At 49.2% G+C, this 22,786-nt stretch overlaps 3 protein-coding genes across 4 annotated transcripts; 2 read left to right on the forward strand and 1 right to left on the reverse strand.

Moving 5' to 3' along the window:
* On the forward strand, positions 1–2,497 carry PCP2 (Purkinje cell protein 2). Its single transcript, XM_044658706.1, is given in 5 exon segments — positions 1–124; positions 127–140; positions 808–922; positions 1,188–1,342; positions 2,378–2,497. Coding segments are annotated over 5 exon segments (528 nt in total).
* A 78-nt stretch (positions 2,498–2,575) lies between these two features.
* LOC123232302 (protein PET100 homolog, mitochondrial) lies at positions 2,576–11,194 on the reverse strand. Of its 2 annotated transcripts, none has more exons than XM_044658708.1 (4): positions 11,081–11,194; positions 4,104–4,190; positions 3,535–3,567; positions 2,576–3,081 (listed from the first exon to the last, which is right to left on the reverse strand). In XM_044658708.1, exons 1-4 carry the CDS (start codon positions 11,105–11,107, stop codon positions 3,013–3,015), a joined length of 216 nt encoding a protein of 71 aa, XP_044514643.1. In that variant the 5' UTR covers positions 11,108–11,194; the 3' UTR covers positions 2,576–3,012. The 2 variants fall into 2 exon arrangements, with proteins under 2 accessions (XP_044514643.1, XP_044514642.1); XM_044658707.1 differs by having other exon boundaries at positions 2,576–3,090; positions 11,081–11,187.
* A 149-nt stretch (positions 11,195–11,343) lies between these two features.
* XAB2 (XPA binding protein 2) lies at positions 11,344–22,683 on the forward strand. The gene is made up of 19 exons (XM_044672952.1): positions 11,344–11,500; positions 14,737–14,885; positions 15,045–15,168; positions 15,273–15,470; positions 15,601–15,735; positions 16,158–16,322; positions 17,487–17,631; positions 17,742–17,893; positions 18,146–18,265; positions 18,355–18,486; positions 18,582–18,713; positions 19,394–19,507; positions 20,382–20,544; positions 20,716–20,906; positions 21,680–21,802; positions 21,900–22,071; positions 22,154–22,283; positions 22,398–22,504; positions 22,587–22,683. Exons 1-19 carry the CDS (start codon positions 11,426–11,428, stop codon positions 22,646–22,648), a joined length of 2,589 nt encoding a protein of 862 aa, XP_044528887.1. The 5' UTR covers positions 11,344–11,425; the 3' UTR covers positions 22,649–22,683.
* The last annotated feature ends 103 nt before the right edge of the window (positions 22,684–22,786 follow it).

Genomic DNA, 22,786 nt, shown 5'->3' on the forward strand with positions numbered 1-22,786 from the left:
ATGGCTGTAGCCAGAACTAGCCTGATTTGGGGGTCCCTGGGGGTACAGGTGGGAGTGGAGACAGTGAAGGGAGGCAAGCCATTTATATCATTCACACTGGAGTCTTGGGCCAGAGAGCAGGCAGTGAGCTTCAGATCATGGTAAGATGGGCAGGGCGGCAGGGGGTCACCTACCACCATCATTAGGGCAAGGGAAAAGGATTTTCTTTACTCCTTTATGAAGATGGGGCAAAAAGGTGTTCCTGCCCTCCCTCACAGACCTGGAAGAATTGGAAACCTAGACTCCGGAAAGAATTGAAGAGCCTGGGACACAAGAAGGGGGAAAGGAGGGGGCAAGACTGGGGAGCACAGTGGGTGTGCTGGAGGTAGATGGAGACCAGCCTCATCTGGGTGGTGAGGGAACAGCACAGGGAGGAAGCAAAGTGGGGGGAGGAAGAGCACCGGACTCCCCCGTCCTCGTGGGCTGGAGCATAAAAGCTCCTCACCCCATTTGATCCCAGGTAATGTCAAAAGTCAAGAGGTTTGGCAGGGGAGTGCAATAAAAGCAGCCAGGATGAGCCTGGTCCAGCGCTACCTCCTTGACATCAGGAAGAGCTGAGTGAGATGCTACTGCCTATGACTTTGGATGCCACTTAACCTTTCTAGGCCTGTCTTGTCATCTGAAAAAACGAGGCGGGGGAGGGCGGGGTTGAGCTCAGCAGCCTCCAACATGCTTTATATCACTAAATCTATGACCCCCAGAGAAGAGGAGGCTCTCAGGATTGGAAGAGGATAGTGCCAGGGCTAACCCCAGTCCCCAATCCCTCAGGCAGGGACCCCAGAGGAGGATGGATTCTTCAACCTGCTAACCCACGTCCAGGGTGGTCGGATGGAGGAGCAGCGCTGCCCCCTGCAGACTGAACCAGGCCAGGGGCCACCCAACAGTGAGTGAACTGGCATGAGTGTGCATTTGTGTAACAATGTGCCCAGGTAGCCCTCTTCAAATTAGAATAGAGCTCCAGGCTTGTTTTCTGTAGGATGGCAGTACCAGGGGCGCTTCATGAGGCTTTTGGTCTCCTTCCCTGACTCCCAGGCATCCACCTTTCCAGACTCTCTCAGTAGCTGAGGCTATTGCAGCTGGTCCCCAAATCCTGCAGTTTTCAGGCATAAAACTAGTCTCTATTCTGCCCCTTCATCATCTTCTTTTAGAGAGCAGTCGCAGCCGCAGCCCTAGCCCCAGCCCCATTGCTCCTCCAGAGATGGACAACCTGATGGACATGGTGGCCCACACCCAGGGACGCCGTATGGATGACCAACGGGTCACCATCAACTACCTGCCTGGCTTCCAGTCTGGGGCCCCCAAGGTACAGGGCCATGGGTTGAGACTGGGAGAGAAAAACAGGTTCTTGAGTCAGCAGGGAAAAAGCTGGGAAGCAGAGTGCCTGGGTTCTAGACAACACATTCAGATTCTGAACTCTGGGAAGAATGAATGGGAGGGAGAGAGAAAGAGGTGGAGGGGGGGAGGGAGGGAAAGGGAGAGAAAGGAGAGGAGACAGTGCGTACATGTGTATGTGTGTGCATGTACATGTGTATGTGTGTGCATGCATACACACACCAGGTATTGGTTCCTGGTCAAAAGAGCTGTAAGGGCTGGGCAGTGGCTCTTTCCACTAAGCCACCTAGCTGCCCCTGGGAAAGGTTTTTGTTGGGGTAGGGAATGAGAAAAGGAGAAGGTGGAGGGGCTTGCTCTACTTCCACTCTGCCACCCCTGTCAATCTCTGGTCTTCCTGCTCCTAACTCCAGGCATTCAAGTCCCACAAAAGGGGAGGTGACACTCTGAAAACAGAAACCTGACATCCTGGACCACATATCCCTGAGACCCCAAGAACCAAGACATTTCCCCCAGCTTCTACTTCAGACCCCACACCCCTTCTCCCTCCTTGCCATGAAGCCATCAGTCAATTCGCCTCACTCTAAGCTAACTTCACTGGCTCTGCTGGGGGCTTCTCTTGGGTTCAGAAGACCCAGGGGGGAGTAAGGAAGAGTCCATTGCCTTTATCAATAATGCAGACAGAACAGGAGAGTACTGTTTAGAGTTTCCTTTCTAGGGGAGGCTTGTTTCTGCCTTTACTGAGGCCAGACCAAGAGGGAAGTAAGCCTGGGAAGCAGAGGATATCGTAGCACAAAGGACTCTGGGAATCTCCTTTCCAGATCCAGCTCTGTCACTGACTGAATATTAGCCATGGGCAAGTCCTCATCTTTCTTTGGGCCTCAATTTCCCAATATATAGAAAATGAGGGGACTAGACTTCTCTTTCAGTGGTCTCTGCCAGCCCAGACATGCCTCTGCTCCCCAAAAGATCACCTCTAAAGCTGGTCCTTCTCCCTTTCTCCCCACAGGATGGTGTTCAACAAGGAACTGGGAATCGCAGCCACCACCCCCTACTGGTTCCTCAAGACCCCTCTGCACTCACCTTCCGGAGGAACAGCAGCCCCCATCCCCAAACCACTGGCCCCTGAAGGCTAAGATCTGACTGGGCTTCCACACTCGCCTACCAATCCCACACTACCAAATAAAAGGCTTTCACAAACACTGAATGAAGGGTCAGACTGAGTTGTTATTGTCAATGGATTAAAGAACTGGAGTGGAAGAATATAGGATTTTCCCTCATCTCCCTTTGGACTCAGATTCTGGACCCCGAATGGCTCCCAGCTAGAGCCCTGAAAGGAAAGGACCAAAGTGAGGGAAAGGCAAGGGGTTAATCATATGTGATTGGTGATGCATCTGACAAGTAGGCTAGGGCAGAGGAGAATTCTAGGCCATAGAGATCTCAAGTCACATGGGGAACAGGGGACTGAGCAGGGGATATGTGGCCTCTAGAGTTCCTCATCAGAAAGCAGGGAAAGAAGGAGTTCCTTTGCTAGAGCTGGGTCTGGAGTCTAGGAGTCCTACCTCCCAACCCTCCACCTCTGCTGGGCAGCAGCTAGGCTTTGGGGAGAGAGACAGGGCACCAGATTTCCAAATAAATTCCACATCACTGCTGGGCAGTTCGGAGTAGTCTCTCTTCACGTTGCTTCCGCATTCGCTCCTTGAATTCTTCAAGCTCCCGACGCTAATGTGGGTTGGAGAAGCATGTCAGAGGAGAATGCACAGTTACAGCCTTGGACCAGGCCATGGCCCATCCTCCCTACAATCCAGCCCAACTCCAGTAGGAGTATGTTGGGGCCTATGTGAGAGAAGACTAGACCCCCAGGCAATCCTCTCCAACCTAAGTAGGCTCCACTCAGCTTTACTTCCCTAGGATCCTATAGGCTAGGTGCCCCTTCCTAGGCTATAGCCTCAGGATACTGGAACCTGTCTCTTACCCATTTCCCTCCTGAGGATACCCCAGCTTTTCCTGAACCCACAGCAGGAGTTTGAGCTCAGTAGTTATTACCTAAAATTAGGCTTTCACATAACTGAATGAGTGCTGAGACAGACCTAGAGATATTTCCCACTGCCATCCCAACCCAACCATTCCTCCCCTTGCATATGATGGGGAAATTCAAGGATTCACCTGATCTTCTCGCTCCGGAGGAAAGATCTCCTGCTGCAGAAAGAGAAGAAATTGCTGGAGGTCAGAGAGAAGACCAGGAACAGACATGGCATCCCCTACCCTTCCCATCCCCCCCTCACACCCTCCCACCCCCAAGTAGGGCCAGAAGAGAAAGGAAAAACAGTGTCCCTTTCTGGGCAAGAAAGTCCTCTTATGACCCTTGACCACTCATAGAGGGAGTTCTGTATCAAGCAAGACATCTTGCCTTCAATATTTATTCTACTTATTTATTCTATTTGGATAAACATGGGTGAAGGTGTGATTGGCACTGAATATCAGAGTAAGAAGGGATCTCAGAGCCCATGGAGTCCAGCCCACTTATTATTTAAAATGGCCATGATATAGATTGATAGCAGAGCTAGCAAAAGAATCCAAGTCTCCAGGCTCCCAGTCCAAGGGCATTTCAATGCCTCACTAGATACAACCATCACCTAGGGAGGCACTGCAAGCCTGGCTTCTGAGGCCACAGGATGTAGGGACCAGAATATATTCCCTATTCATTGGCCCCTCTATACCGAGCCCTAGGATACCTTGCGCCGGATGACATATTCCTCAAAATATTCAGCTTGGTTGGAGATCCAGAACATGGCCACTGGGAAGGTAAGATACAGCGTCATCTATAAAAGCACAGAGAGCATAAGAACAGAGGTCATGTCTCCCTACTGCTTCAAGGCCAAACTTCTCAAAAACATTCACCTCCAGAAGTCTGTATGATTCACTTTGTAACAAGAATGAAATTGAAAACAAAAACTAATCACCCATATAGGGAATTTTAGAACCCCTTGAACTTGCTTCCATGGAACACCAACTAGGAGGCACACAGCTAGCTTCGATATCATTTCTCAAGACTAATGAACAACTATATATAAAACGATTCTCATTTTGTAGAATTTCAGATTTAAACAAAGATTTTCCTATTTGAGAAAGTAAAACTTTTTTAATTAAGAAAATTTTTCCATGGTTACATGATTCATGTTTTTTCCCTCCCCTCCTCCCACCCCCTCCCATAGCCGACATGCAATTCCACTGGGTTTTACATGTGTCATTGATCAAGACCTATTTCCATATTATTGATAGTTGTACTGGGGTGATTGCTTAGAGTCTACATCCCCAATCATATCCCCATCAACCCATGTGATCAAGCAGTTTTTCTTCTGTGTTTCTACTCCCACAGTCGAGAAAGTAAATTTTTGAGTTACTATTTTTTCATTTTAGAAATCAGTTTGCTGCATTATTTTCCACATACAATTCAAATTTATCTTTAGCCTTTTAAAGCCTTGATTGCTTGGGAAACTTCTTATTCTTGCTGATTTTTAAAAACATATCTACAGTCACAAATTTATTTTAAGAAATAAAAAGCATACTTTGAAATACCTCTAAGCTGAAATACCTCTAAGTCCTTACTATCTCTGCCTGCAGTCTTTCCTGAATCTGCCAAGGATCTTTTCCTCTCAAGCATTAGCTTTCATATACCTGTGAAACAGAAAGTGTCTCGAAGGCAAGCAAGGATATTCTGTTTTTGACTTTGTATCCTCAGTGTCCCAATCAGAGCCTAGCACACAACAGGCACTTCATATTTGGTGAAGTGAATCCCCACCACACTCTCAAAATTGTTCTGTCCACAGTCACCAATTAACTTCTGGTCTGCCAAATCCAAGAGACTCTTCTGAGTTCCTTTCCTCTCTGATTTTTCTGTATGATGTTTTTGCCACTATAGACCAAGAATTCTTTTTTAAAACTCTCACCTTTCTTTTGGAATCAATACTAAATATTGGCCTAAGTATAGACTATAGGAGTTAAGTGACTTGCCCAGGGTCACACAGCTAGGAAGTGTCTGAGACCACATTTGAACCAAGGAATTCCCATCTCTATGGCTGGCTCTGAATTCACCAAGTCACCTAGCTGCCCACACTGCACCAAGAATTCCTAACCATTTGGTATCACAATCCCTTCTGACAATCTGGTGAAGGCCAGGGAACTCTCCTCAGAACACTGTATTAAAATCATTGAAGGAAATGCTAAATTTTGGTTAGTGTTAATTAAATGATGTTGGCTTTTTTCCCACCTGAATTCACCAACCCCCTGAAATCTATCCAGGATGCCAAGTTAAGGAGCCTGGTCTACTCCAGAAATCACAGGATCCCAGCTCTAGAGCTGGAAGGCATCAGAGACCATCTGGTCCAATCTCCTTTATTTTATACATGGGGAAACCTTGGGCCTGTGTGGCTGGCACAACTCTACACTTTCTGGGCTATCCTGCTTCTTTAACAACTTTTTCTCTCTTCACTGGTTCTTCATTTTTTCCATAATTACTTAATGTGGCTACTCTCAAGGATCTGGCCTAGGCTTTCTTCTTTTCTCCACTGGCAATCTCGTTTACCTCCAAAACTTTGACTACCCCTCTGATGCAGATGCACCTGAAATCTGCACCTCTAGTTCTGACTTTCTCTCTGAGCCCAGAACTGCAGTGCTCCAGTTGCCTTAAGGACATTTGCCTGGATGCCAGGCTAGCACCCAAATTCAACATGTCCAAAATTTAGCTTGCTATCTTTCCCCAACTCTATTCTTCCTTTGAATTACACTATTTCTCTGGGACATTATTCACTGTTCATGGAGTTTCCCAAGTTCATAACTTGAGGGCCTCTCTATATAATCAGACCCCAAGTCCTGTTGATTCCATCTCAGCTATATCATACTTAAGAAGTCTATCTCCTCCTTTTTCTGATCTCACTGATAGCACCTCAGCCCAGGTCCACTTAGTCTACTGCAGCTATCAAACTGCTCTTATCACTCTCATTCTAACCACTTGAAGAATCATCTTTCTTTTCTTTTTTTTTTTTTTTTTAAACCCTTACCTTCCGTCTTGGAGTCAATACTGTGTATTGGCTCCAAGGCAGAAGAGTGGTAAGAGTAGGCAATGGGGGTTAAGTGACTTGCCCAGGGTCACACAGCTGGGAAGTATCCGAGGCCAGACTTGAACCTAGGACCTCCCGTCTCTAGGCCTGGCTCCCAATCCACTGAGCTACCCAGCTGCCCCAAGAATCATCTTTCTTAATAATGACAATAGCTCGTATTTATACAATTTTTTAAGTCTACCAAGCCCTTGTTCAGAACAACCCCGTGAGGTAGGTGGTCCAATCAATTGACTTTTGCAGAGGAGGAAACTACACTTATGTGACTTTCTACCAGCTGTCATCATAGGCAAGTCAATAAACCTGTCAGCACCTCTATTTCCTCTTTGTAACATAGGCCCAATAATAATTACCCCATCTACTCCCTGGGCAGCTGCCCCAACACCACTTTATTGCCCAGGGTCAGAGACATGGAAAGGGAGAGCTAGAATCTGAACTCAGTTTTTTAAAATTGTGAGTTGAGTGTACTTTACTAAGCACCTACTATGTGTCAGCACTGTGCTAACTACTGGGAATACAAAAGTGAAAATAGTCCCTTCCCTTAGGAAACTTACAGCTAATGTAATACAAGGGGAAAATATGTATAAAGATATATATATATATATGTAATATATGTATATGACACAGGTAGATACAAAGTACACTTAGTCTAATAAAAATTTCTTTAGGGTTTCATTTAATTATTCATTCTCTTACCTCTCACACAGAGATACCAAATCCTGTTGATTGCAACATGAGGCAGCTAGCTGATGCTATGGATGTTAACAGGCTTGGACTCAGGGGAACTTGAGTTCAAATCTTGCCTTAGATACTTCCTGTGTGATCATGGTCAAGTCACTTTATCTCTTGCAGTTTCCTCAATTGTAAAATGAGGTTAATAACAACACCTACCTCCCACAATTGTGGGGATACAATGAAAAAATCATTGGAAAGCCCTTAGCACAGTACCCAGCACATAGTAGGATCCAGACAAGTGTTAGCTATCGGCACTATCATTATCTGCTATATCCATTCCTTTCTCTCTGCTCTTATTTCCACCACCCTAGTAAGAACCTCAACACCTTCTGACTGGACTACTAAAATAATGTCCTAACTGGTCTTCTTGCCCCCAATCTCCTTCTCTACAATCCATCTTCCACATAGTTACCAGATTCATATTCCCAAAGCATATACAGGACACTGGTCCAGAGAGGGTAAGTGATTTAAAATGCCCCTGGTCACAGAGCCAGTAAATGCCCAAGTCTAAAATGCAAGCTCTTCTATTTGGCATTTCAAGCCCTTTCCAATCTCTTAAAATTTTCCTTTTGTAATATTCCCTATTGTAATATTTTACACAATTCCCCCTTACCCACTTGACACTCAAGCCATACTAGATGTTTCCCCCAAACGAAATTCTCTCTCCTTCCCTCTCCTTCTTCCATGTCTCCCATGCCCGGCACACTCTCCCTCATCACCTCTGCATTGGTGTTTCTCTTGTTTCCTTTGGTGCCTGACTCAAGCACCATCTCCAGAATTTTCCTGTTTCCTCCAGGTGTTAATGCTGCCCACTATAACTCTGAATATATCTTGTAGTTCTAATTCACTTAACCCCACAGCAGACTGTAAGATTCTTGAAGGCAGGGGCTAAGATTATTTTTGTCTTTGTATCCCCAACACCTAGCACAGTACCTGGCATGCACACCATAGGAATCCAGGAAATGTTCGTAGAACTGAATTTGATTTCATTCTTTCCCTGCCTGGAAGCTATCCTTCCCAACACTTTCAAAATAATCTTCTCATGCACAGATTTGACTCAAGGACCTTCAGTAACTCCTTACAGGCTACTAAGTAAAGTCCAAACTACTTTACTCCAATCTTGGGTCACACTACCTGTCCAATCTTATCCCATTTACTCCGTTCCAGAAAAAATGGACTATTCAAAATCAAGAATATTGGAGTTAGCAGGAAAAAAGTTGGAAAAAATCTAATCCAGTTCATACCTTAATAGGAATTCCTTCTATAACATCCCCCAACAAGTTAAAAAAAACACTTTTCAAAAACAATAAAATCTGCAGATTCTACACTACTAAACTTTGACTTCCTGTGCAAATACTAAAATGCAACAGCGAAGGGATAGTCAGGAAACATCCAGAAAAGGAAGCAGTGATTACAAAGAGTCAGTTTTAGCTTCAAGTCAGACTAATTTTATTTCCTTTTCTGAAAGGGTTACCCATAGCTTAATCTGTGGATATGGCTTACTTGGATTTTAACAAAATATCTGATATAATATCTAATTTTTTTAAACCGTTACCTTTCATCTTAGAATCAATAATGGTTCTGAGGTAAAAGAACTGTAAGGGGTAGGCAATGGGAGTAAAGTGGCTTGCCCAGGTTCACAAAACTAAGAAATGTCTGAGGTTAGATTCAAACCAAGGGCCTCCTGGCTCTAGGCCTGGCTCTCAAACCACTAAGCCACTTAGCTGCCTCCATCTTAGTTTTGTTCTTATGGAGAACATAGAAAGACATGAACTAGACTATATAATACAATTAGATGGATTTAAAACTTGAAAGGTCAGATTCAAAGAAGCATTGGTGGTTCTCTATCCCCTTTGGGATAAAATACAAACTCTTCTGTTTGGCATTTCAAGCCCTCTCCAATATAGCTCCAAACTCTTTTCAAAATTTCCTGTTATAATATTTTACATTATTTTCCCTTATCCTTACTTATGTTAGAGCAGTGGTCCCCAAACTTTTTTGGCCTACCACCCCTTTCCAGAAAAAATATTACTTAGCCCCCTGGAAATTAAATTTTTAAAATTTTAATAGCAATTAATAGGAAAGATAAATGCACCTGTGGTCATCACCACCCCTCCTGGATCACTGCAGCACCCACCAGGGGGGCGGTAGCCCCCACTTTGGGAATTACTGTGTTAGAGGTTCAATGTCAACAAATAGGTCTCCAGTGGAGTGGCCTGAGTGACCTAGGGGGTCTATGTTGCACTCTGAGCTGTTTAGAATTTTTACCAAAGTCTTGGGACAAAGGAATAGATAGCATGATCATCAAGTTTGTGGATGGCACAGAACTAGGAACTAGCTAAGAAGTTAACACACCATATGGCAAAGTCAGGATCCAAAAAATCTTGACATGCAAGAACACCTAAAAAGATGAAATTCAATATAGACAATGGTAAAGCCTTAGGGAAAAAAATCAGCTTCAAAAGTATAGGCTGAAGGTGTCATGGATCACTGGAAGTTTGAAAAAAAAATGAGGGGGCAGCTGGGTAGCTCAGTAGATTGAGAGCTAGGCCTAGAGATAGGAGGCCCTGGTTTCAAATCTGCCCTCAGATACTTCCTAGCTGTGTGACCCTGGGCAAGTCACTTAATCCCCATTGCCTAGCCCTTACCAATCTTCTGCCTTGAAACCAGTACTGATTCTAAAGCAGAGGGTAAGAATTTTTAAAAAATGAAAACTTTTATAGAACTCAGTATAAGTAGTGGAGTATGAAAAATTAATATAATCCTGTTAGGATATTAAAAAGATTTAAGAAAGAAAAGAAAAGACAGCATGGAGCAGTGGACAGAAAGCTAGCTTTAGAGCCAGGAAAAACTGATTTAAGTCTAGTCTTTAATACATGCCAGCTGAGTGACCTTGGGCAAGGCACTTAATCTGTCCATGCTCTAGGCCAGTGATGGGCAAACTACAGCCTATGGGCCAGATGGGGATGGGGAGGGGGCCCTGAAATGTTCTATCCAGCCTTGTGACATTCTTCCTAATCTGACGAATATAATGAGTAGGATACAATACAATGAAACTTCGAAACAGTTGCCTTAGAAACAGACTGACAGAGGAGCATTTCCTTTCCTTTGGCCTTCTCTTTAAAAAGTTTGCCCATCGCTGCTCTAGGCCATTCTATAATTATAGGTCAAAACTTTAAAGCACTATGACAATGTTTATAGGGACCACAGTTTTTGTTTTTTAAACTCTTACCTTCCGTCTTAGAATCAACACAGTGTATTGGTTCTAAAGCAGAAGAGTGGTAAGGGCTAGGCAATGGAGGTCAAGTGACTAGCCCAGGGTCACACAGCTAGATAGTGCCTGAGGCCAGATTTGAACTTGGAACCTCCCGTCTCTAGGCCTGGCTCTCAATCCACTGAGCCACCCAGCTGCCTCCTTGGCACCACAGTTTAAAGTCACAGTGACCTAGAGATCTTGAGTTCCTATCACTTGAGGACTGGTTGAAAGCACAGTGGGGTGTTTAGTCGGGAGAAGAGAACGCCGGAGGAGACTGGGGAGACTAGTGAGAAGGGAGGACCGCTAAAGGGCCATCACAAGAGCGACCTCGGAGGCGTTATAACGAGCCTCGGACGGATTCCGAAGGCATACCTGGTCTCCCCAACAGGCAAAGCAGCCTAAGCACGAGATGGGGATTGGAGGGGGGAGCCAGGAGCGGGGGGAGGGGAGGATCTCAATGGGCTCCCCGTGAGTGGAGGTCTGCCGGTCGGCTGGGCGGGGATTCCTGTTCAGTCTCTAGATATCATCGCCAGAGACCCCAGCCTGCCCCAGACACAGGCCCCGGGAATTAGCATCCCACGCATCCCCAGCCCCCAGCACTGACCCGAAAAACCTCCAACTTCACCCCCATCCTGGCAGGATCGACGACTGCTTCCGCCAGTCTTTGAAGCCACAACCGCCCAAACCTAGACTCCGCAGCAAGACGAGTGATTATTGCCCAGCGTCTAAACCGGAGGCTGAACTCTATTGGTCGAGGGGACCCAAACGGAAGCTTGCGAGGGAGGTAAGTATCCCGCCTCTTCTCCGAGTTCTGAGCAGACGGAAGTTGTGCTGAGGCAGGGCACGGAAGTGGGCTACGCCAACCAATGAGGAGCGGCGCCAGGACGGGATGGAGGCGGGACCTCAGTGCCAACTCTGGTGAAGGCTTCCCGCGAAGGCGCTAGGGAGGATGCCTGAGGTTGGGGATGCAGCCTCAACCGAGGCAAAGCTGAAGACTCGGACTGAGAGGCCCGATCTCTTTTTCGTAAGTACGAGCGGGAGGAGCGCAAAGGAGCGGCGGGCTCCATGGGAAGGTGGGCGAGCTCTGAAACCTAGGCAAGGGAGACTCCAGCCCGAAGGAGGCAAGGAGTGCAGTGCGCAGGCGCGGCTCTGGTAGCTTGGGATAGTGCGCAGGCGCTCCTGAAAAGAGCTGCGCTCCCTAGGATCAGCTTGGTGATCCTCCTAGTTCTAGTCGTGTGGGACTAGACTAGTTGGGGGAGCGGAGGGAATGGTTCAGAGCACTAGTGAACCATTTCAGGTTCTTGAACAGAGCAAAGAATAGGATCAGAACCTCATAGAATTTCCCACTTCCAGGATACTCTTACTTGTTACAGATACTGAGAATCTGCTCAAAAATCTTCAGTCCAGTTAGGGGCAGCTAGGAGGCTCAGTGGATTGAGAGCCAGGCTTAGAAGGAGATCCTGGGTTCAAAAACAAACCTCAGACGCTTCCTAGCTGTGTGACCTGAGCAAGTCACAACCCCCCCACCCCCTTTCTTAGTTCTTCTTTATTGCTCTTTTGCCTTGGAACCAGTATACAGTGTTGATTCTAGGAAGCAAGACAAGGATTAAATCTTCAGTCCATGGTCTCCCCAGTAAAGCTTAGATCCCTTTGCTTAGCCTTCCAGGCTTGCCACAATCCAGCATTACTCCCTTCTTGAAATATGGGGCTGTCAAACTGCACAGCCTCTGTGCTTTGTATGACCTGTGTTCTTCTTGCCTGCATGCTGTTGCTCCTCCTGTTCGTGAGATGCACTATCTTCTTTTCTTCACCTGTTGGATTCTAGCTTCCCTTTAAAGCCCAACCCATGCATCCTCTCCTCTAGGAAGCTTTCTTGGATCTCCTCTCCCTCAACCTGATTTCACTGGACTCTTTGCTACAACACTTATTCAGTCATATTATCTTTTTAGTTATCTGATTTGATGCCTTATTTTTCTGCCAAACTGTAAGCAACACAAGGACCAGGACAAAGTCATGTCATAGTAATACTCTTCGAGTATTTGGAAAACTTGTAAAGAAGGGATTTTGTTGTCTTTTTTCCTGCTTGGTCTCAGGAGGCAGAACTAGGTGCAATCAATGGAAATTAAAAAGCAGATCCAGGTTGACATGAGGAAAAACAAACTTACTGTTAGAGCTGTCCCAGGAAGTTCTAAGTTCTCAAAGCAACAGCATTGGACATCTTCATGCTAAGGCAGCATGATCACTTTTGGGAATAGAGCTCTGGCGCTAGAGTCAGGAAGATCTAAATTCAAATCTAACCTCAGATACTTCCTACCTGTATGATCCTGGGCAAGTCACTTAATCTGCCTCAGTTTCTTCATCTGCAAAATGGGGATAAAAATAGCATCTACTTCCTAGTCGTTATGAGGATCAGATGAAATATTTGTAAAATAATTAACATAGGCCTGGCCCATAGTAAACATATAATTGTTAGCTATTATTATAATTATTGCTTCTTTTTTTTTTTAACTCTTACCTTCTGTCTTAGAATCAATACTGTGTATTAGTTCTAAGGCAGAAAAGTTGTGACGGCTAGGCAATTGGGTTAAGGAGCTTGTCCTGGGTCACGCAGCTAGGAAGTGTCTTGAGGTCAGATTTGAACCCAGGACACCTCCCATCTCTAGGCCTGGCTCTTAATACACTGAGCCACTTAGCTGTTCCCCTATTGTGATTACTTTTCTAGCACTTAGCACAATGCCTGATCCATAGTAAGTGCTTTGTGAATGTTAGCTATTATCATTATTATTATTATTTAGTTCTTAGCACAGTAGCTGGCACATAGTAACACTATATAAATATTAGCTCTTATAAGTACAGGGACTATATGCTCTGTTCTTTTCATGATCTCATTTGTGGTTTTCTTGGCAAAGGTACTACAGTGGTTTGCCATTTCCTTCTCTAGTGAATTAAGGCAAGCACAAGTTAAGTGATTTGCCCAGGATCACACAGCTAGTGAGTGAGATCAGATTTGAACTCGGGTCCTCCTGATTCTAGACCCAGTACTCTATCCATGAACCACTTAGCTGCCCCACTACAAGAAGTTTGGCATGAATGCCCTTTGAAATCCTTTCAGCTCTTAAGATTCTGTGATTACTATACGTTGTATAGGTGTTCTACAAAGTGCTCTGCTGTGGGTGGCATTTAATAAAAATGGGGGTGAATTGAATTGTATTAGAGCTGGCTCTGGGATGCAAACCTTCTGATAGTTTAGTGCAGATTCCCAAAGTGGGTGCTACTGCCCTCTGGTGGGTGCTGCAGCGACCCAGGGGGAGTGGTGATGGCCACAGGTGCATTTATCTTTCCTAATAATTGCTATTAAAATTTTAAAAAAATTTAATTTCCCAGGGGCCAAGTAATATTTTTTCTGGAAAGGGGGCGGTAGGCCAAAAACGTTTGGGAACCACTGGTCTAGTGGAATAGAGGGAGATGGAAAGAAGAGAGCCCAGGAGGAAGCTGTTGCTCTGATGAGTGGGAATGGAGAGAAAAGTGAGGATGCTGGAGGTGTTTCTAAGGGCTGCTGAACCAGAAACAGAGGCTGGGTAACATAAAGAAATGAAGTATTTCAGGATTTTGAATTGGAAGATGACTATCATATAGAACCTAAAAACAAGGAAGAACCCTACAGAATATCTAGTCACTGACACAAAGAGACAGTCTCATGGTTGGATGGGACCTCAGTGGTTTTCTAACCCAACCAAGTATATAATTCTGTCTTCCCCAAGCTTATAGATGATCACCTAGCCTTTGCATGAAGGCTTCAAGAGAGGGAGAACCCACTCCCTGCAAAGAGAGCTCCTCCTACTTTGAGAGCTCCAGTGATTAGGACAATTTTCCTGGTATCAGACCTAAATAGCCCACTGTGGCCAGGAACCTGCAAGCTGGGTGCTTGTTCATAGAGGAAACAGGAATTTAGTGAGTAGAGCAACAGGGAGTTTGGAGTGGGGCTTTGAAATAGGAAGGCACAGGTCTAATCCTCTTATTTTAGAAATGAACCCGAAGCCTGAAAAATGAAGTGGCTTGACTAAGGCCACACAGTAAGTGTAGAAGGTGGGGTTTTAAGCCATGTGTCCTGACTACAAATGCAAGACTGTCTCCCTCCTGCCACTGGGGCACAGCAAGAGGGAGACCAGCCTGGGGTGGGGGGGTTAGAATTCAAGGTGATAGAACTGGGAAGGGAAAGGCACAGCTTCGTCGAGCAGCTCTGATCCTTTGTCTTCCTAGGAAGAGGAGGATTTGCAATATGAGGAAGAAATCCTTCGCAACCCTTTCTCCGTCAAGTGTTGGTTTCGATACATCGAGTTCAAGCAGAGTGCGTCGCAGGCAGTGCTCAACCTGCTCTATGAGCGAGCCCTCAAGGAGCTGCCAGGGAGGTGAGGGCCATCCCTCCCTCTTTCCCACCCCCTCTCTCTCCCCTACCTCCCTGCCTCTGCTTCCACACAGAACACCTCAGGATGAGAATGGAGCTTGGCAGATAAAAGGGGAAAGGTGATGATGATGTTTACAAGCATGTTTCATCTCCTGTCCTCCAGTTACAAGCTGTGGTACCATTACCTAAAAGCCCGCCGAGCCCAGGTGAAGCGTCGCTGTGTGACTGACCCTGCCTATGAGGATGTCAACAACTGCCATGAACGGGCCTTGGTTTTCATGCACAAGGTAAGCCCCTGAGGGCCAAAGCCTGGGGTGGGCAGGTGGAATCAGAGGTGGCAGGGCTGGAGAGATGGGAGCCCCAGAGGAACGCTGCTTTCTCCCTGGTCCAGATGCCGCGCCTGTGGTTGGACTACTGCCAGTTCTTGATGGAGCAAGGCCGTATTACTCGGACCCGGCGCACCTTTGACCGTGCGCTGAGGGCTTTGCCTATCACTCAGCACTCGCGGATCTGGCCCCTCTACCTACGCTTTGTACGCTCTCATCCTCTGCCTGAGACTGCGGTGCGAGTGTACCGCCGCTTCCTCAAGGTGAGCTCGGGACTAGGTGGTGCTGCTATTAAACTGCCCACTTCATGGGCTGAAATCCCCATTGGAGAGGTCCAGGGGTGAGAGGAGCTCGGGGAATCGCTCACCGGTGCCTTCTCTCTCAATTGCCCAGCTGAGTCCTGAGAGTGCAGAGGAATACATTGAGTACCTGCGCTCCATCGACCGGCTGGACGAGGCAGCTCAGCGCCTGGCAACTGTGGTCAATGATGAAAGATTTATCTCCAAGGAAGGAAAGTCCAATTACCAGGTCAGACTCCAGCCATCCCCCTGCCTCCAGCCCCCTTCAGAGCTCCCAGGGCCTTGCCCTCCCCACACAAACGCTTCCACAGCCACACAGTCACACATGAGCGTGAGATTGCCCAGATCTGGAGCCGAGAAGGACCTGGCAGATCATCTGGTTCAACTCCTCACTTTACAGATGAGGAAACTGAGGTCCAGAGAAGAGAAGAGGCCATCTGCGATCACCTAGGTAATGAGCAGCAGGACCAGGTCCTTCGACTCCAGATCTGGGGGTCTCCTCATCATATCTGCTGCCTCCCCACGCTGGTGTGACCTTGTGATCACCCTCTCCATCACTGACACACACATGCCCCACACTCCCCCAAGCAAAGGCCAAGGGAGCTGCAAGAGCCTGGGGCTGAGCCCTTCACTCTCCCCTCTCTTCTTCAGCTCTGGCATGAACTGTGTGACCTGATCTCCCAAAACCCAGACAAAGTGCAGTCCCTGAATGTGGGGGCCATCATCCGGGGGGGGCTCACCCGCTTTACAGACCAGCTCGGCAAACTCTGGTGCTCCCTGGCGGACTACTACATCCGAAGCGGACATTTCGAGAAGGTACCAAGACCAGGCCTGGGGCGGGACCCCCAGGGACATGTGCGTGGGGGCCTTATAGACTGGAGCACTTGGCCTGCCAGGGCCATCTCCCTGCAGCACAAGTCTGACTCAATCCCTTTTCCACTCCAAAACCTTAAGTAGTAATAGCTCACATTGGGTAAGCACACTGTGTGCCAGCACTGTGCTAAGTACTTAATGTTCATTTGGCCCTCATATTAACCCTGAGAAGCAGGTGCTGTTATTATCTCCATTTTATAGAAGAGAAAACTAAGACAAAAGGGTAAAGTGACTTGACCAGGGTCACACAGCTGGGAAGTATCTGAGGCTGCATTTGAAATCATGTTTTCCTGATTCTAGGCCCAGCACCCTGTGCACTATGTGGAGTACACCCCCAGCACTTTGACTCCCTATTGTCTCCAAAATAAAATGAAAGCTTTAGCTTGGCACTTAAAGCCTATAAAATCCATTCCAAGCAAGCCTATCTTTTCCAGGCTTCATTCACGCTACTCCCCATCCTTCCTTCTTTGTTCAGCCAAACTGGCCCATGGGCTATCACTCACCCTTAACATCCCATTCCCCATTTCCTGCCTTTCCCAGAGCTCTCTGTGCCCCACGCCTGGGGTACCCCACATTCCCTTCTCCTCCTCCTCAGGAAGACTTATGGACCACCTTGTAGGGGAAGGCTTTCCTGGCCACTGTGGTGGGTGTTCTCTCCCTCCTACTCCTCCCTCACATAGTTCTTGTCTGTTTCCATGTTTTATCTCTCCTCTGGTAAAATGCAGGTTCTTTGAGTGCAAGAACTGGTTTCCACCTGGCCTTTGAGTCTTTTGTGCCTTGTACACAGTAGGCATTTAATAAATGCCAATTAGATTGAATAGCACTTTCAAAATTTTTTCTTTTTCAGTTGACAAACATTTATTTAACTTTCAAGTCTTTTGTAGTGTTTCCTTCCCAAAAGACTTAGGGGATATGTAGGGCAAATATCCTCCCTATTATTCAGATGTGGAAAGTGACTTTCAAGATCACAAAATGTGTCAGTCACAGAACCAGGACTCTTTACTGGCCTCTCCCTAGTCCCTGGGCATGGCCCAAGATGGGCATGGCCCATGTCCAGATTGGGGCCAGGTCTGGGGGCTGTGTTCCTGATGTCTTTCTGCATCTCAGGCCCGAGACGTGTATGAGGAGGCGATCCAGACAGTGATGACCGTACGGGACTTCACCCAGGTGTTTGACAGCTATGCCCAGTTTGAGGAAAGCATGATCGCAGCCAAGATGGAAACAACTTCAGAGCTGGGGCGGGAGGAAGAAGGTACGGTGCTGGGTGTGGGGTGGCAGGAAGGGAGCAGGCTATGTAGCCTGGGAATGGGGGGCACCTTGGAGGGGCTTTTCATTCCTGCTATTCCATTACATCTGTCTCAGATGACATAGACCTGGAGCTTCGCCTGGCCCGCTTTGAGCAGCTCATTAGCCGCCGGCCCCTCCTCCTCAACAGCGTCCTGCTGCGCCAGAACCCACACCACGTGCATGAGTGGCACAAGCGAGTGGCCCTGCATCAGGGCCGGCCCAGAGAGGTCAGGAGAAAAGCATTCCCCCACACACCCCACCCCCAAATTTTCCAAACCTGGAGTGTCTCCTCTTCCTCTCTTCCCCATTCCTTCCTGTTTACACACATACCCATGCCCCCTCTGAAGTGTCCTTCCACACCTAGGGGCTCTCTCCCTCCTCTTCTCCCCCTGTCTGCCCCTCCCCGGCACCCCCCAACCAGGATCACACAAGCCTGCCTCCCCAGGCATGCAGCCAAGCCCTCCCTTCTGCTCCTCCAGGTCATCAATACATACACAGAGGCTGTGCAGACTGTGGATCCCTTCAAGGCCACGGGCAAACCCCACACGTTATGGGTCGCCTTTGCCAAGTTCTATGAGGATAACGGGCAGCTGGATGATGTGAGCTGAGACAGGAGGTGGGGATGGGGGGAGCCTGGGGAGGCCTGGGTCCAGGCGAAGCCTCTGGGTGACTCTTCTTGCCTGCCTAGGCCCGCACCATCCTGGAGAAGGCCACCAAAGTGAACTTCAAACAGGTGGAGGATTTGGCCAGTGTGTGGTGTGAGTATGGTGAGATGGAGCTGAGACACGACAACTATGACCAGGCCCTGCGACTGCTGCGGGTGTGTGGGTGAATACATGGAGGTCCCTGGGGCAGGGAAGGCCAGAAAGGTGCCTGGGGCAGATAATGATAAATGTGTCCTCTTGTCCCCCACAGAAGGCAACTGCCCTGCCCGCCCGCCGGGCTGAGTACTTTGATGGTTCGGAACCTGTGCAGAATCGGGTCTACAAGTCCTTGAAGGTGTGGTCTATGCTGGCTGACCTTGAGGAGAGTCTGGGCACCTTCCAGGTGAGTGTTCCCCTGCCCTCTAGACTGCTTCAGCCAGGTCCCAGGAGCCTCAGAAAACCCCTGACACAGGCTTCGAATTCACTGTGTCTCTGTTTGGCACATAAGTCACTGTCCCTGTACTGTCCGCCCTTTCCTCCCTCCAGTGGGCCGCTGAGCAATGTGAGCTGGGGGAGGAGGGCCTTATCTATGCTGTGGGAGCCTCCACCCAGTCCTGATTCCCAAAGCCTTTCCTAAGCCCTCATGGTAACTTTCAGACCTCCACATCCCTTTGTTTCCACCCTTTGGGGGCAGAACTAGGAACAGTGTGTAAGGCATAGAGTTACAGATTTGAGGCCTTGGGAGCAATTCCCCTTCCCTGGTAAAGCCCAAAGGAGTGCTTATCAGGGAGGAGAGGCTGGACAAGAGGCATCAGCCCTGGAAACTATGTAATGTTCTGTGTTCTGGGCCTCTTTGTTAGCACCTTCGCCCCTGCCCCTGCCCGTCCCAGCGTGGGCCCTCCCAGTTCGAGCACGAGGCTGTCCCCCCAGTGGGCTGGTACTGGCTGTTAGATCACTGATAAATGCCCTCAGGGAGGGGTGAGGCACACCTCCAGCACCAGGCCCCCAAACAGGAACAGCAGACCAGAAAGCAGCTTAGGTCCGAGTCCCCTTAGTGACCCCTAACCACGGTCATGTCCCCAGTCCACCAAGGCCGTGTACGAGCGGATCCTGGACCTGCGCATCGCCACTCCCCAGATCGTCATCAATTACGCCATGTTCCTGGAGGAGCACAGCTACTTCGAGGAGAGCTTCAAGGTGGGCCTGGGCCCCTGGGAAGTGCACACCGAGAACTCCTGTCGCTAGACCAGTTTAGGCCAAGCTCTCCTCACAGGAAAGACACTGGGGTGGGGGCTCCTAGGCATGCTGTGGCCACTTTAGGAAGCCTTGTTCAGTGCCTGTGATGGGCCAGGGGCAACGCTAGGCTCCAGACACATGAATGACAGGAGGTGGATTGGAGGAATTTGGGATGTGTCTTCAGCCTGGAGAATCCCTCGGGGGATGCGATAGTGATCTGCATGTGAGGGCTGTCATGTGGAAAATAGATTAGGTGTGTTCTCTTTGGGCCTAGAGGCAGAACAAGGAGCAATGGGGAGAAGGTACAGAGAGACAAATCTAGGCCTGATGTAAGGACAGATTTCTTAATAAGTAGATCTGTGCAAAAAACAGGCCTCCTCAAAGGGCTTCTTCCCCAACAGACTTCAGAGAAAGGCAAAGTAACCTTTTTGTCAGGTATATCACAGGAAACATCCTTGTTCAGTGAGGATTAGCCTGTATGGACTCTGGAATGACTATGGATTCTAGGATTATATGAGAAACAGTAGAAGAATTATGGTGCCTATTTTACAGATGAGAAAATGGAGGCAGCTGAGGCGCAGTGAGCACAGAATTTGGTGTCCAGAGAACCTGCATTTGAATGCAGGCCCTAACTGACCCTGATTCCTGAGCAAGATTCTCCTCACTGAACCTCAGTTTCTTCAGTGCCTGGCAGGGTGGGCAAGCAAAGAACAGGTGGTTGGAGCCATTGAGACCTGGGAAGGGCTCTTGCCCCATACACTCAGCCCATAGGCTTCCATCGCATGTAGGCCAGCACGTTCTGGAGACAGGTTCCATGTCTCCCCTTCCCTTCTAGGCCTACGAGAGGGGTATCTCGCTGTTTAAGTGGCCCAACGTGTCAGACATCTGGAGCACATACCTGACCAAGTTTATTGCTCGCTATGGAGGCCGCAAGCTGGAGCGGGCCCGGGACCTGTTTGAGCAGGCACTGGATGGCTGCCCCCCAAAATATGCCAAAAGTGAGGGAAGCCTTTGGCACTTGGGGAGGGGCATATGTGAGAGGAATCCAGGATGGAGATGGTGGGGGAGGTGTATGCTTGTGGGAAGAGAGGGATTTGGGCATGAGGTCAGTGTAAATGTTTCCCAAGCAGCTCGGGGCCCTGACAACCTCCTCTCCCACCCCCCCCCAGCTCTGTACCTGCTATACGCCCGGCTGGAGGAAGAATGGGGGCTTGCCCGCCATGCCATGGCTGTGTATGAGCGTGCCACCCGTGCTGTGGAGCCCTCCCAGCAACATGAAATGTTCAACATCTACATCAAACGTGCCGCTGAGATCTATGGTGTCACCCATACCCGCAGCATCTACCAGAAAGCCATTGAGGTGCCAGGATGGGCAGAGGACTAGAGGATGGAGATACGGGTCAGGGGCCGGGGGGATAGGACAGGGCTATCAGGAAGGCCAGGATCCAGGAGAAAGGAAAGTCAGGGAGGGTCGCGAAAACATAGGCCTGGCCTTGCCCACTATCGGTGGTTTCCCTCCCGGGGTCTCTCCATCAAGTCCAATCCTCTGCTTTCTCAGTTTCCACATCTACAGAGTGATAGGCTTGAACCACATCATCTCTGGGGGCTGGTCCGTGTTCAAATCCTATAATTCTTTGATCCTGCTTTTTCCCACCTCGCGCTGCAGATTGATCAGTCCTGCGAGCAAGCACAGCCGCCACTAGCCCTCAGAGTCCCCCTTTTTCGCTCGCCGCCCAGCTCAGTTGCCAAGCATTGGCCTGATTTCTATTTCTCAGGCCCTACCTGGCCTAGCCACAAGTTTTAGGGGACACGCACACCTCCAAGAGGGGAAGATGGCGTGATGAACTTCTCAAAAGCCAGAGAACCCAGAGCTAGTAGCAACGTGTGCTAAGCGGGCTTTGTCGAAGCTCTTCTCAGCCCGGCCCCAGGCGGGAGTCGACATCCTTAGCAGGAAGGACCATTTCATCATAGACCGTTGCTGAGGGAGGCCAGAGGCCTGGGGGAGCTCCTCGTGGGGAGTCGTGACCTAGAAATCGTAGTGCTGGGGGTCGTCTGCCTTGCTCCGGGGCCCAGGATTGGGTTGGAGCCAGTCTCTGGGCGGCCCCTCAGACTTCACTCTCTTCTGGGCTTCAGGTGCTGTCGGACGAGCACGCGCGAGAAATGTGTCTCCGTTTTGCCGACATGGAGTGTAAGCTGGGAGAGATTGACCGGGCGCGGGCCATCTACAGCTTCTGCTCCCAGATCTGCGACCCCAGGGTACGGGACCAGGCTGGCTGGGCACGGGGCGGGGCGGGTGCCTCGGGGCCCGAAGGGCTCTCCCTAACCCTCTCCCCTTCTCCCCTTCCCTAATAAGACCACGGGGACGTTCTGGCAGACGTGGAAGGACTTTGAGATCCGCCATGGCAATGAGGACACCATCCGCGAGATGCTCCGCATCCGGCGAAGCGTTCAGGCCACGTACAATACCCAAGTCAACTTCATGGCCTCCCAGATGCTGAAGGTGTACAGCAATGCCACGGGCACTGGTGAGCCCCAGCCCGGCCACGCTGGACGTCCGTGCGGGTCCCTCCCCGAGAGCCTGACCCTCCCCTTTCTCCCTGCCCCTAGTGTCCGACCTGGCCCCTGGACAGAGCGGGATGGACGACATGAAGCTGCTGGAGCATCGGGCGGAACAGCTGGCGGCCGAGGCAGAGCGGGACCAGCCGTCGCGCTCACAGGGCAAGATCCTCTTTGTCAGGTGAGGTGGGCAGGGGAGGAGGGGTCGTGTCAGGCCATTTTATGGCCCTCGGGCATGTTGGCCTTGGGGTGGGGTGAGGAACTGAAGCCCGAGTTCCTGTTCCTGTTCCCGCAGGAGCGACGCCTCCCGCACGGAGCTGGCTGAACTGGCCCAGCAGGCCAACCCTGAGGAGATCGAGATAGGGGAGGAGGAGGAAGAGGAGGAAGAGCTGCAGCCCAATGGTGAGTGGTGGAGGGGAGGAGGCTGCGGCAGGGCCCTGCCACTGGGGGCGATGACTCTCACCTTCCCCCTTCCTGTCCCCAGAGGTGCCGCTGGAGCAGCAGAGCGTGCCAGCCACCGTCTTCGGGAGCCTGAAAGAAGACTGATCCCAATCACCCACAATAAATTCTTTATGTTTGTACTCCTGTCAGCCGCCCTGTTCCATGTGAACACGTGCCCACGCCCAGTTCTTGCTTTCTGGGGAGGGGTCCTTGTGACGCAGACACCTGCCCAGCTGGTGCGTG

This window comes from Gracilinanus agilis, chromosome 1 (assembly GCF_016433145.1).
Source record: "Gracilinanus agilis isolate LMUSP501 chromosome 1, AgileGrace, whole genome shotgun sequence".
Lineage (NCBI taxonomy): Eukaryota > Metazoa > Chordata > Mammalia > Didelphimorphia > Didelphidae > Gracilinanus > Gracilinanus agilis.